The sequence below is a fragment of the Pavona decussata genome, unplaced genomic scaffold (genome assembly GCF_977016875.1).
Source record: "Pavona decussata unplaced genomic scaffold, jaPavDecu1.1 SCAFFOLD_233, whole genome shotgun sequence".
Taxonomy (NCBI): Eukaryota; Metazoa; Cnidaria; class Anthozoa; order Scleractinia; family Agariciidae; genus Pavona; species Pavona decussata.
This window is the reverse complement of record NW_028145638.1, coordinates 3,113,085-3,126,284: the sequence shown is the minus strand read 5'-3', so window position 1 is coordinate 3,126,284 and position 13,200 is coordinate 3,113,085. Positions and strand designations below refer to the sequence as shown.

The 13,200-nt window shown below is 38.3% G+C and overlaps 1 protein-coding gene across 3 annotated transcripts in view; it reads left to right on the top strand.

The window, feature by feature from the left end:
* The window catches only part of LOC146458410 (uncharacterized), a 37,950-nt gene that overhangs the window by 13,214 nt on the left and 11,536 nt on the right, over positions 1–13,200 (top strand). For 2 of the 3 annotated variants that reach the window (XM_085090908.1, XM_085090910.1), the window contains exons 5-15: positions 38–129; positions 6,450–6,693; positions 7,358–7,446; positions 7,555–7,807; positions 8,412–8,491; positions 8,668–8,896; positions 9,778–9,796; positions 9,945–10,036; positions 10,781–10,811; positions 12,137–12,198; positions 12,874–13,127. In XM_085090908.1, coding sequence (XP_084947034.1) covers positions 38–129; positions 6,450–6,693; positions 7,358–7,446; positions 7,555–7,807; positions 8,412–8,491; positions 8,668–8,896; positions 9,778–9,796; positions 9,945–10,036; positions 10,781–10,811; positions 12,137–12,198; positions 12,874–13,127 — 1,445 coding nt within the window. The remainder of the gene's footprint in view (positions 1–37; positions 130–6,449; positions 6,694–7,357; positions 7,447–7,554; positions 7,808–8,411; positions 8,492–8,667; positions 8,897–9,777; positions 9,797–9,944; positions 10,037–10,780; positions 10,812–12,136; positions 12,199–12,873; positions 13,128–13,200) is intronic. The other variant, XM_085090909.1, reaches the window with a different exon arrangement.

Genomic DNA, 13,200 nt, shown 5'->3' with positions numbered 1-13,200 from the left:
TAATGAAAATCTGAATTTTTTTGTCTTCTGTTATTAGGAAGTGAGGGAGAGGCCCCACACAAAGTCACGTGGAGTGATTACATGGAAGCTGCTCTCAGCAAAGCTGCTCCTGATTGCTGTTTCAAGCATGTGAGTATGAAGTCCTAAATGTGTACCTTTATTACTGTACCTTTTTGAAAACTGTATAAATATTATGCACACTCCTGAAGACAGTAATTTTTTACTGTGGAAACATAGTTTTGAAGACCTCTTCAGTACTCCTAAATAGTTTTTTTTTTCTTTAATGCTTGTAATAATCAAAGATAAGCCTTAAGGGAGTGTGTTCCATGTCAACATATATAGTCCCTCGAACGAAGTGTTCGAGGACTATGACGTCAATAGGCTCTCTCTCCTTTGCCAAGTTGGTGATGATGTTACCTGTCCCTGCAAAATCTGAGGGGATGCCAGATACGCGTCCCAAGATCCACTTATTTGTTCAACTTTTTCCCATACAATCTTGACTCCAATCTGTATCAGGGGTACATGCATTCTTTCTATGTCTAATTTGACAAGGAATCTTTAGAACAAAATAAATAAATAAATAATTAAATAAATAAATAAATAAATAAATAAAAATAAATAAGTTAAAACAAATTCTATCCATAAGTAGAGCAATGATTTACTGTAACTTGCATAACCTAATGCTAAAATAATCAAGAAGGTTTTGTAAAATTATAATATTATTAAATAAATACAATCCAATAATTGTAATTATTAAAACTGGATCGTTTTGATTGACTTAGCGTCAATGGGATATCAAGCATTATACCATGGGAATAGCGGCCATTAAATTGAAGGGCTGAGAGCATAACCGACCTATGTCGAATTTTAGGCCGTTTTTTTTTTCTTCTCGGATTTGTCTCAATTTTTGCATGTGAGCTTCGTTTTAGTCAACAAACATTGCCCTGTATTTTTTTTCGTTGATTTGCTCTTCGTTTTCGAGAAATAACGTATGCAAAAAACTCAGTTTTCCAAGCGGCCTCCTTTGGAGATCTTTTGTTGAACGAGAAACAAAAGAAACCTTTTGTTTCGCTGAACAATGAAGTCAGCGAAGCGTCCGATTAGCCGCTTGCTGTTCGAGCCGATACAAGTAATGTGTCGGTATAATTGATGCGCTTTTATTGTTGTCGCTTCGTTGGCGCAAGCGATTGACGCGCTAAACCAAGACCGGAGTCTATTACATTTTTCGTGGACCGGTTCGACACGAGGACAGTCGTTTTTTTTTTTTTTTTTTTTTTTTCTTCTCTCTTCTTTTTTAAAAAACCAAAACATCCGTTAAAAAAGTGCTTTCGAAACTGCTAAAATTAACCGTTTAAGTTCGCGGCGAAATCCTCCTACGATTAAAGTGAAGTTTGAGCATCTAATCTAAACGTTTAAAGTTTTCAAAAAGCCACATCGACAGCCTAAAAAAGGCGGTGAGCTTTACGCTACAGAGAACAACAACAAATCCGATGGCGACACATATTAAATCGAGCACAGCTATTAATGAACAACAATATATCAGCTGTAGCAGAGATAGTAACATGTTTTCTACAGTAGTCTGGAGTAGCTAATAAGCAAGATTCGCTTTTCTTTTCTTTTCTTTTTCTTGCTTCTTCCTTTTTTTATATGCCTTAAGCTTCCCTTTTGCTTAGTATTTTCACGCAAATACATGTAGCCCGATTTCTTTCGCAACATGGCACAAAATATCGTTTTTCCCTGAAAAGTCTTCCCGCGACGAAAATTAAATTACCGCCTTCTGCGTAGAGTTACAAAATAAATTTGCAGGTTTGCTGACGATGACCTAATCTTCTAAAGAGAATGGAATATAAAGTAAAAAAAAAAAACATGTATTATAAAATCGATTGCTTTTTAAACGACAACTGCGCAAGTTACAAAATATTTACGCTGTTTACGACGGTTTTTGTTTGTTCTTGTTTGAAGATAACCAATCACGCTAAATGGATGCCGAAAAAAATGAGTTCTTAAAGCTTTTCTTCGGTCTTTATAATCACAAAACAAAACAAAATCGCGGGCGGGTCGAAAACCGTGATAAGGTCTATTTAGCTGAACTTACGGTTTCCGGCCGTTGCGCACTGAGTCTTTTACTGGAAATGCCAGCTTTTCGAATATTTACGGCATAAATATTTTGTAACTTGAGCTTCTTTAGCTCCGGTAGCACTAGTTAAGGGGTTTCAAAACAAAATTTTGATGTTATGGATTTGGGAAAGGATGGGAAAATAAATGCGCAAGCTTACAGTGCGAGGTAATCTGAGTCACCTTGCATGCAGGGCTGCTTCGGTGTGCTGACGCAAGAACCGGCGCTTTTCCTGCAACTGTAGTTCGTAAGCTAACCACCGCGCCTACTTATTTCTGTAGGCAAGCTACGTATTTATTTAGCGGCAAGGCAGATCAAGACATCCTTGTGGGATTGTTATTTTGATACATTGACTCTCATGTCTTTTACGCATGCGTTAAAATCAGTCACTACCAGTGATAAACTACACGCCATATCGGCAATTCAGCCAAATCTTGGAATGTATGGGTAAAGAAAATAAATAAGGACGAAATACATATGTTTGAAAATATACCATCACATTTATTTCAAATATTAACGGTTATTCCTCGTCGCACAGTAACAGGGGCTATTTGTATAAAATTCGCTTAGTAGAGAACTCATAAGTATGCGTTACACTGCCAACCTTTTGACCTCTTTCTAACCCATAGCAAGATTTTCACAACAAAACAGAGATCGTACTGCGAGGGTATTAAACGGAATTGTAACTTAAACGTAGAAAGCCGTGGAATAATTTAAAAATTGTCTATTTAAGCAACTTCTCGACGGATTTGACTCAACGCACGGTGATATGTTTTTGACAGGCATCGATGTAGTTCTTTATGGTGGCACCAAAAAGAATCGATATCGTTTCTGTCGCCTCTATTCTTTTTTCAATTAAGCTTTGCTTTACAGAAAGACCGGCTTTTAGCTCCAATAACTTATTTTTGATGAATTGTTGGTTAATCGTTGACAAAACGCATAAACATTAAAGGCTGTGATTTTTAAAATATCTAGACGGAGGCTTTCTCGTTGTTAAGCTGTTTATAACTTCTAACTTATGTAGCATTTAGGCCAGGTAAACGTTAACTTTTTAGGTTAACAAAGTAAAATCAGCCTGATGAGGCTACGTTAATAATGGCGGCTTGACAACACGGAACTCACCTGCCCGTAGTAGGGCTCTTTTCCGGATATTTCTGGTGAAGTTAGTGATTTTCAGATACGTAAAAGTCTCATTTCTTTGTTATTTTTAAATTTTTCTATGATCCGAGTCGATCCGAGTTGATCCGACCCGGACTGGTGATCCGAGTCGATCCGGTCCGAATTTTATACCTGCCTGTCACCCAACGACCAAATCTTTCCAAATACGTCAGAAGTATCTCTGTGTTTTTAGAAGCTTGGTTGGTTAATTTGATGCTGCCCTAAAAAATCAGTCACAGATTATTTGCTTCAGATTTAAAATTACTATTTACAAGGCTATAAAATTTTAAACAGTAAAGAAACGTACAAGCAGACAAACAAACGTTTTCGTCTGATCAAAAGTCAGGGTGAAAGACCGTCCGCTAAAATTCGACATAGCCGGGTCGGTTGCTCTCACCATTCAAATATATTCGGTTACCGTGTAGTTGACGATTTATATCATTTTTCGCATTGGCAATTATCAGAAAGAAAAATTTAAAAAAAATACCAGAAGAAAAGAAAACAAACATTATTGAGCCGTTGTAAGATCGCCGGTGACGTTTTGCTCAATCACGTTTGCAGCTTTGAATCAACGAAACCGTATTTAGCTGAACTAACGGTTTCCATTGCGCGCTAAGTCTTTTACTAGAGATGCCAGCTGTTCGAACATTTACGCCATAAATATTTTGTTAATTTAGCTACTTTGGCTATCGACGCAACTTGTGTCCTCAGCGGCTCCGATAGCACTAGTAAAAGGGTTTTATAACAAAATTTTGATGTTATAGATTTGGGAAAGGATGGGAAAAAAAACGGCTAATGGGCATGTGCCGATTTCGCCCGCGATTTTGTTTTGTTTTGTGATTATAAAGACCGAAGAAAAGCTTTAAGAACTCATTTTTTTCGGCATCCATTTAGCGTGATTGGTTATCTTCAAACAAGAACAAACAAAAACCGTCGTAAACAGCGTAAATATTTTGTAACTTGCGCAGTTGTCGTTTAAAAAGCAATCGATTTTATAATACATGTTTTTTTTTTTTACTTTATATTCCATTCTCTTTAGAAGATTAGGTCATCGTCAGCAAACCTGCAAATTTATTTTGTAACTCTACGCAGAAGGCGGTAATTTAATTTTCGTCGCGGGAAGACTTTTCAGGGAAAAACGATATTTTGTGCCATGTTGCGAAAGAAATCGGGCTACATGTATTTGCGTGAAAATACTAAGCAAAAGGGAAGCTTAAGGCATATAAAAAAAGGAAGAAGCAAGAAAAAGAAAAGAAAAGAAAAGCGAATCTTGCTTATTAGCTACTCCAGACTACTGTAGAAAACATGTTACTATCTCTGCTACAGCTGATATATTGTTGTTCATTAATAGCTGTGCTCGATTTAATATGTGTCGCCATCGGATTTGTTGTTGTTCTCTGTAGCGTAAAGCTCACCGCCTTTTTTAGGCTGTCGATGTGGCTTTTTGAAAACTTTAAACGTTTAGATTAGATGCTCAAACTTCACTTTAATCGTAGGAGGATTTCGCCGCGAACTTAAACGGTTAATTTTAGCAGTTTCGAAAGCACTTTTTTAACGGATGTTTTGGTTTTTTAAAAAAGAAGAGAGAAGAAAAAAAAAAAAAAAAAAAAAAAAAACGACTGTCCTCGTGTCGAACCGGTCCACGAAAAATGTAATAGACTCCGGTCTTGGTTTAGCGCGTCAATCGCTTGCGCCAACGAAGCGACAACAATAAAAGCGCATCAATTATACCGACACATTACTTGTATCGGCTCGAACAGCGAGCGGCTAATCGGACGCTTCGCTGACTTCATTGTTCAGCGAAACAAAAGGTTTCTTTTGTTTCTCGTTCAACAAAAGATCTCCAAAGGAGGCCGCTTGGAAAACTGAGTTTTTTGCATACGTTATTTCTCGAAAACGAAGAGCAAATCAACGAAAAAAAATACAGGGCAATGTTTGTTGACTAAAACGAAGCTCACATGCAAAAATTGAGACAAATCCGAGAAGAAAAAAAAAACGGCCTAAAATTCGACATAGGTTGGTTATGCTCTCAGCCCTTCAATTATCTTCTGGTCATTCCAGCAAACTATCTAGCAATATTGATTGGTTGTTTTTGATAAATGTTATATTTGACTTGCATTATTGTACTGACAGGTTGTTGCATCCTAGATGTGAAGAAAAATGTACAAAATAATTATTGCTAGAAATTTGACCAAACGTTTTTTGGTGTGAAGTTTACCATCTGAAAATATTATTATTTTAAATCCAAATGTTTTTGCAGTTATAAGTACTAGTCAGATAAACTATGAGCGGGAGATCTGTATGGGCATTTACAATGGCGACCCAAAGGGGGGCCATTGTAAACGCCCAAACAGATCGGACACGAATATTTTATCGTACTTGTGAAATGAAACAGTAAATTGAATGTATTATGTTTTTCATTTTAATCAGTAGAGATCAGTATCAAAAGTTAATGAATACTAATAAGCTGAGAAGGGAGTTTGTATCAAAAGTTAATTCTACTTTTTATTTTTTTTTATTTTATTTTATTAGACTTCGCCTTCAAAATTAAAACTATAAACAGAACATGACACCGTGAAACAGAAGATAAGCAAGTACTGGGTTAAGGCAGGGTGACCACAACAGCTAGCGCCAATTACTGTGGGCCCAAAATTTACAAAGTTCTAAACACTCGAATAAGATAGTAAAATATAGTAAACTAATAACAACACGAAATAGGCTCTAAAAGGTTACGTGGCATATTACATTTCAAACAGACAGATTTCCAGGTTTCGAGGGTCCTCAATATCGAAGCGCGAAATAAGTGCATCTTTGTAGTATGAGGAGAGCAGAGATTTAAATTGGTTCAGAGTTACATGTTCATGTCTTAACTGCAGGGGAAGAGCGTTCCAGGTTCTAGAAGTTCTTACAAAAAAGAGTGCTGATTAGTAGAAGTATGGCATTTCTTTGGTCTGAAAGATTTTGCATTGCTAGCGCTTGCTCTAGTAAGCCTTGTGGGAACAATGCGTTCAGGGAGCACGTTATGTGATAATTCATTGATTTGTATTGGGGTTTACAGAGGTGTACATGTGACTTAAATTCTACCTATTGATTGGTCATAACTTTGATGAATAATTAATGAATTTTACAAGAGAATGATAAATGCTTAAAAAAATATATATTTTTGATCCATCAGACAACAACAGATGTGCCAGGATTGAAACCAGGAATGAAACTTGAAGCTGTAGACAGGAACAATCCGCCATCATTCTGTGTTGCCACGGTCATACAACAGGTTGGACACAGAGTGCGCATACGATATGATGGCTTTGGAAAGGATAGCAGCAATGATTGCTGGTGTAACTTCCAAGCAGAGGAACTTCATCCAATAGGGTGGTGTGCACAGAATGGGTATCCTCTGCAACCACCAAAAGGTACAGGTGAATTGTGCGCAAATTAACAGTTCTTAACCTGTTTCAACACTTAATACACTGAATTTAAAGTACATGCAAGCTTGACTGAATGTAAATGAAAGTAATCTGTAAATGCAAGAAGTAACCAGGAAGATTGAGTCACAAGGCACAGCTTTACGTGGGCTTAAATAGGTTGGAAATTCCGGTATAAAAGGAGCCTGGCCATAATTCTCACTTTCAGTTGTCAATCAACCATAAGAGCAGAAACAACTTGACAAAGAACTTGCATGTTTTCTATGACCATTACTGATAAAATTGGCTTAGTTTTCGGAATAAATGCTGCTATAGCAAATTACATTTAAAACCAATGTCTTGGGAACTAACATCAATGCTAAATCTTGTTTTCCCATGACTGTTGCTTTACAGTTTGTAAAAAGAAAAAACAATTTGCCCAAAACTGATTCAGTCAACTTGTTGTGTTTGTCAATCATTCGTCCCTAGTTACTTCTCACTTGAAGACTTGCGTGTAATAAATTATAGTAATATAAAGCTGCCAAACATCCATTGCTTTGATAATTATACTGGAAGTACTGGTTGTTGCAGGGACAAAATTATTGGAAATTGTACATGTAGAAATGGATCTGAATGTGCTCACCTTTTGAAACTGTCTTTAACGAATTTGTCATTCTAGGCATTAACAGCACACTTGAGGATTGGAGAACATTCTTGACTCAAACACTTACTGGAGCACTTGCTGCACCTCATGACTTGTTTAGAAAGGTATAGGCATCTTTTTGATTTAAAACGTGCTTTTGGTTATCGATGTGATCACTTTAATCCGTACAGTAACTGTAATAATTTCAATCTTTAAAAATTATACATACTCAGACTCAAGAACACTTCCAGCCACGTGTTCATGGTTTTGAAATTGGCATGAAATTGGAGGTAGTTCACCCCATGAAGCCGTCAATCATTTGCCCAGCGACGGTCACTAAGAGTCTTGGTCCCTACTACTTTGCCATTACCACTGACTTCCAGGAAGATGTGCCGCCAGTCACATTCTGTTGCCATAGTGACTCTCCTGGGATTTTTCCAGCTGGGTGGTGTTCAAGGCATCAGGTCGAACTTGCTGTACCTGCAAGTAAGTAAAAGTTTAACCCTTACCTCATGTTACAATATTTTTATTGTATGATACATGTATAAAAATCCTCCTTTCCTCCTCCAAAAATGGCCCCCTTTGCTGATAACTTAAAAGCAAAGATCATACTTGGATTGAAAATAACCATGTCTTTTCCCTCAGTTTAGTCCCCATGGCACCTGTTTTCACCCCAATACTATTTCTGGGCCTCTTCCACCCCAGGCAGTTACACATCTTCCTTTGTCATGGTTACCTGCAGGAGAAGTTAGACTGTACCATTTTATCTTTTGAGAAATAAATCATTGAGTAAATTTCACCAGTGGATTTTACAGTGCAAGGAACTCAACCAGGGCCACCGAAAAAAACCTGACACTTTGAAATTTAAAGAAATGTTCTCGTTTTTTATTGGTTTACAAACTACCAAAGCCAGACTCCTTTGTTGTAAACGTGACCTGTGATTGGCTGATCAATGTTGGGTGGCCTGGGTTAAGGGCGTTGCACTGTAAGCATTGCTCACTGTAATTTACCTGCGGTTAACAACATTTTATATGCATGCATGCATCTTTGCCTCTTACAAAAGTAAAATATTTGGCACTTTGAATTTCAGGTTACACCAAGAAGACATTTGCATGGGACAAGTATTTGGCATTTTGTCGGGCACCATTTGCTCCTGCACATCTGTTTAGAGTAAGTGATGAAGGCATGCCACCCCCCCCCCCCTCCCTCCCCCCTCCCATCCTTCATGCCCCTCTTCCCTCTATGGGGATACTCTTTGGATTTTCTCTTGACCAGCTGGTTTTCACAATTCTTTCCATTTCCACCTATAATGGTGCATAGATTTACATTTACAATGTTTTATCCAGAAAATGAAAGCCCATAAATTTAAACCTGGAATGAAACTTGAAGTAGTTGATCTGGAGCAGCCTCATATCATCCGCGTTGCCACCATAACAAACAGCATGGGACGAATGCTGCAGCTCTTTTTTGATGGACAGCAAAAGTTCCAGTTTGTGGATTTTGAGTCGCCTGACATTTATCCCATCGGTTGGTGTAAAAGAACTGGTCATCCTCTTCACTCACCATTTGGACCAAGTAAGTATATGTCCCACTGAATCTACAGTATTACTACAGGTACTACCTGGTATTACTAGTAATAATCAAAGATCAGGGAGTACGTTCAATTTCACCAGGCTCTCTCTCCTTTGCTAAGTTGGTGATGATGTCATCCGCCCCTGGATAGCATGAACAGTTTGCGGGCTTTACAAAAATTAGTTCCTGCAGAAAAAAAAACTGTAAAATAAAATGCCACAAAAATTATCTCCCTTCAGTCAAATTAAAAACTCCACTTTTAATAGACTTGTGCCACTGGGGTGATATACATTGGAATTTTAAAATAAGAACATTAACAGGATTTTCCATTAGAAAAAGCAACCAGAGGTTGTCTGTATCTAGTCTGTATTATTAAACCGTATTAATGAAACATTGTTTTGTTATGCATGGTAGGGTAGACTTTTTGTTTTGTTTTGTTTTTGTTCAGTCCCTTTGCACAGTAAGTTATTACAGTGCAATATGCAAGTAGAGTGGTCAACTGTGACTCAACACACTGTACTATAAAAGTTGAAAATATTAAGGTTTCTTCCACTTTAATGTTCTGTTGCTTGAACAGAGAATCACAAGAATTAGTTCCCAGCAGAAATTTCAGTCATCTCGAACTGCAAAAATTTGTTCCTGGAAACCAGAAAAATCACCAAGAATCCACAAAATAAAACCCCTGCAAAATTTCCGCACTACATGGTATGTACAGTGTACAGGAAGAAGGATAAGGAAGGGGAGTGGGGTGGGGTAGGCATTTTAAGGACCAGCAGGGTGTGTGGGTGCATGTGTTTGTGAGTTCTCATCCATATTGCAGTGCTTAACCGCAGTATTTTGCTTATTAACTGCTTCAAATTGTCAGCTTTTCTTTTTTATTTCAGTTCCATCGGATTCAGTAAGGTTAGTGCTCTGGTATTTATTTTTAACAAAGATTTTAGAATAAAAAAATAAATATAAATTTATTTATAACATTAGCATTGTTAAAATGTTTTGTTTATATCTTTAATTGATGTCTTGATTTTATTTCTCCCCTCTTAATAATATGCAGTTCCTCTGACAATGAAGACAGTTTGGACTTGCCGTCTTTCCTTGAGGTCATGGGACGACAGAACCAATCCCAATCAGGACAGCCACCTGTGGGTAAGTTAATGATCAAATTCTAGATTCTCTTAACTCTGGCACACTTCATTGCAACTGACAGGTTGTGAGAATGGAAAACCTGATCATAGACGCATTTAAGTTTTGATAGTTGGAGGCACTGATGAATGGGTTGGGGGGTGGGGGGTGGGGGGGGGGGTGCTGGGTAGAGGGGGTGTAACTTCTGATCTTGTAAAAGTGAAGCTCACGTCCACTGGCTGTCAGTCGACTGTCGGACAAATGTTGGACGACTGTTGGCTGACAGTTTTTTCCATAGTGTTCTCAAACTCATTAATAATTCATCAAGACAAAACATAGCAAATCACTACCGTGAAGGAGGTTTAGAAATGTGATCTTAACTATCATAAAATTTTGTGAACTTTTGCTTCGAATTTCTCCAAGAATTATCAATAGTTTGAGAAGCTATGTCAAACACTCAAAAGAGGGTTTCATCCTATTTCCAAACACCTCGAAGTTGGTTTAAAAAACTCGGCTGCGCCTCGTTTTTCCAACCTACTTCTCGGTGTTTGGAAATCGGATGAAACACTCTTCCTCGTGTTTGATATATTACATAACAATCTGTTGGCCAACAGACGGCTGACTGTTGGTAATCTGTTGGCCAACAGTTGACCAACAGTTTGTGGCCTGGGTGAGCTGTTCATCACTTTTACCCCTGATCCTGTACTCCCATCTCCTATGAAAAATTCAAAATTGCAAGATATGAATGATTTTTTTCCCACCTTCTAGGTTTGCTTCCAAGAAAAATTCCTACATTGAGGTAGGTGGTGTTTCCATTATTTTTTGCTTAATGGCAAGGATTATTTACTTTCTGCTTTTATGGCCTACCCCTTGACAGAAAGGTTTGCACTCTCAGTACCTGATTTACAGGGGCAAGCTAACTACATGTACAGTATGTTCTTGGTGGGTCATATGTTAAGCACACCCACAGTCCGGGCAATGTTGAGGTATTGAACACTGAGGAAAGAAGGTTTTACAACTTAATTACTAAACACAAGAACAGAATTTATTGGATTGAACCAGGAGTCTCCCGGAATGAACCAACATGCCACAGGAATGGAATGGAATTTCTGGGTCATTCTTGATTCATTCTGTTTTATTCTCTTTGATAACAGAGTCAATCCAGTGTCATTCCGATACCACACTGGGCCATTCCAGTTCTTGCACGGTCATTTTGAATTTAGATACACATCTGTGTTTAAAAGAAGACCCCTTTTTAACCTCACAAAGACCTTTGTGTTGGTGTTGTGAAGCCACCAAAATATTGATACCAGCCTTTGGAGAATACAGAATTTTCCCCTCTTCCCACACCCTCCCCTCGCCAAACTGGTATGCTAATATGTTGTTGAAATCCTAAATCCTTAATGTATTGTAGGAAGTCTATTTCCCAGTTTAATCTGCAAGGAGACTAATTTGTTGGGTTTTCGCATTGATCTTTTGATGGTGGATTTTACAAGCTAGCGTGGACTAAAAAACTGGCCACTTTACTATGAAAAGACTTGAGTAAAAACTCAGGCTGTGATCTATTGGCTCAAGTAATATTTTGTAAATAGTCAAGTTGCTGTTGTTTATAGTGATCTGGCGTGCATTTCTCAAACTCCCGAAACGATTTGGGACCCGAAAATATATTTTTCATTATGTCATTAGCAAAAATTCAATTTTTGATCATTTTGAAAGTATAAACATGCCACTCATTGACATTCCAATCCTAGCAGTATGCAGGATGTTTGTACCATGAACCTAGTTTAATGGCCTTAGCTCCCACGAGTCTCCTGTAGCTCAGTGGTAGAGCATCCGAACTAGTAATGCGAAGGTCTTAGGTTTGACTCCTGATAGGAGCACTCGGAATTTCTTTTACCGAGTTTGCCTATGTCATTACTGAATAATACATGATTCTCATAAACATTTTAAGTTTGCCAAGATTACGAACCACATTGAATCAGTTTTTACGGAAAACAGCCGGCAATCTGTAGAAAAGGGATAAGAAAATTAATTTTCCAATCCGAAAGCTCTTCAGAAGCTTTGAGAAAGGCACACCTGACTTACCTTGGGTGTGTGTCTGATGAATGGCGTTTGTTGTTGCAGCAAAATTGACAAAGATGACAAGTCACCTGGAGAAGAAAGCGACATTAGTGATGATGATACAGGTGGGTGGGTAGTTTGTACCCAGGGGTAGGGGGATTACCCCCTCTTCTAGTGTTCTGTCACAAATCAAGCCGTGTGATTGGTTTTACTACTCATGATCTGTTGTGCGATAGATGTTGAGTACTGAGTAGAAAAAAGGTGCTCAACTTGGGCAGTTCATCTCAAATATCAAGGTATTCAATAGCCTACGAAGCAAGCATTTCCCTGAAGTTTTCTGCACTAAAAAGTCGATTTCTTTATTTTAGACGCGCGTGAAACGCGGCAATTTGCGCGCGGTCAAACAACGAAAAACACACAAACGGACACGCTTGCTACAAAGGCTAGGTATTGAAGTAAAACTGTTCATTACAGTGGAGTGTCAATCAAGATTTAAACAATTATGTACTCTTAATTTCTATACATGATGGATTCATTCCCACTCCGTACCTACAGTTTCTTTAGAAACTAACCCGCTCATCTTTACATGGTAACCCTTTAATCCCCAACATCAACATGCATTTTCTCCTAACTGTTCTCCATACATTTCTTATGGTACAAGTTGGGAGAATTTGTTCAAAAATCAAGGACATTTGGTGATCATTTCCTTTATTCACATGACCTGCATGTTTGATTAAGCAGTGGTACTATAAGGAGAAATTAACTTCTGGTCACTTTTGGGTCTCGTTTGTTTTTGCCAGGTTCAGAACGCTTTTACCACAACAAGAACCAGATTTTCTTCAACAAGAGCTGTTGTTATGGACCTCTGCTGGACCCTGACAAGGTGTCGCAGCTGCCTGAGGCCACCCCTCCTGGGAAGGTCAGCAGTGTCATTCGCACGGGGCTAGAGATGGTGGCGAAGGCAGCATTTGACCCTGAGAAAGTAATAGACCTTATGCAGGAGGGGTGCGGAGTCAGAGTAGTGGTTAAACACAAGGGCAAGATTCTAAAGAAGGTAAGAACGGGTAGGTAGATCGGGTAGATGGGAAGAGAGACGGATAGGCCCTTACTCTAATACTAACCCTTAT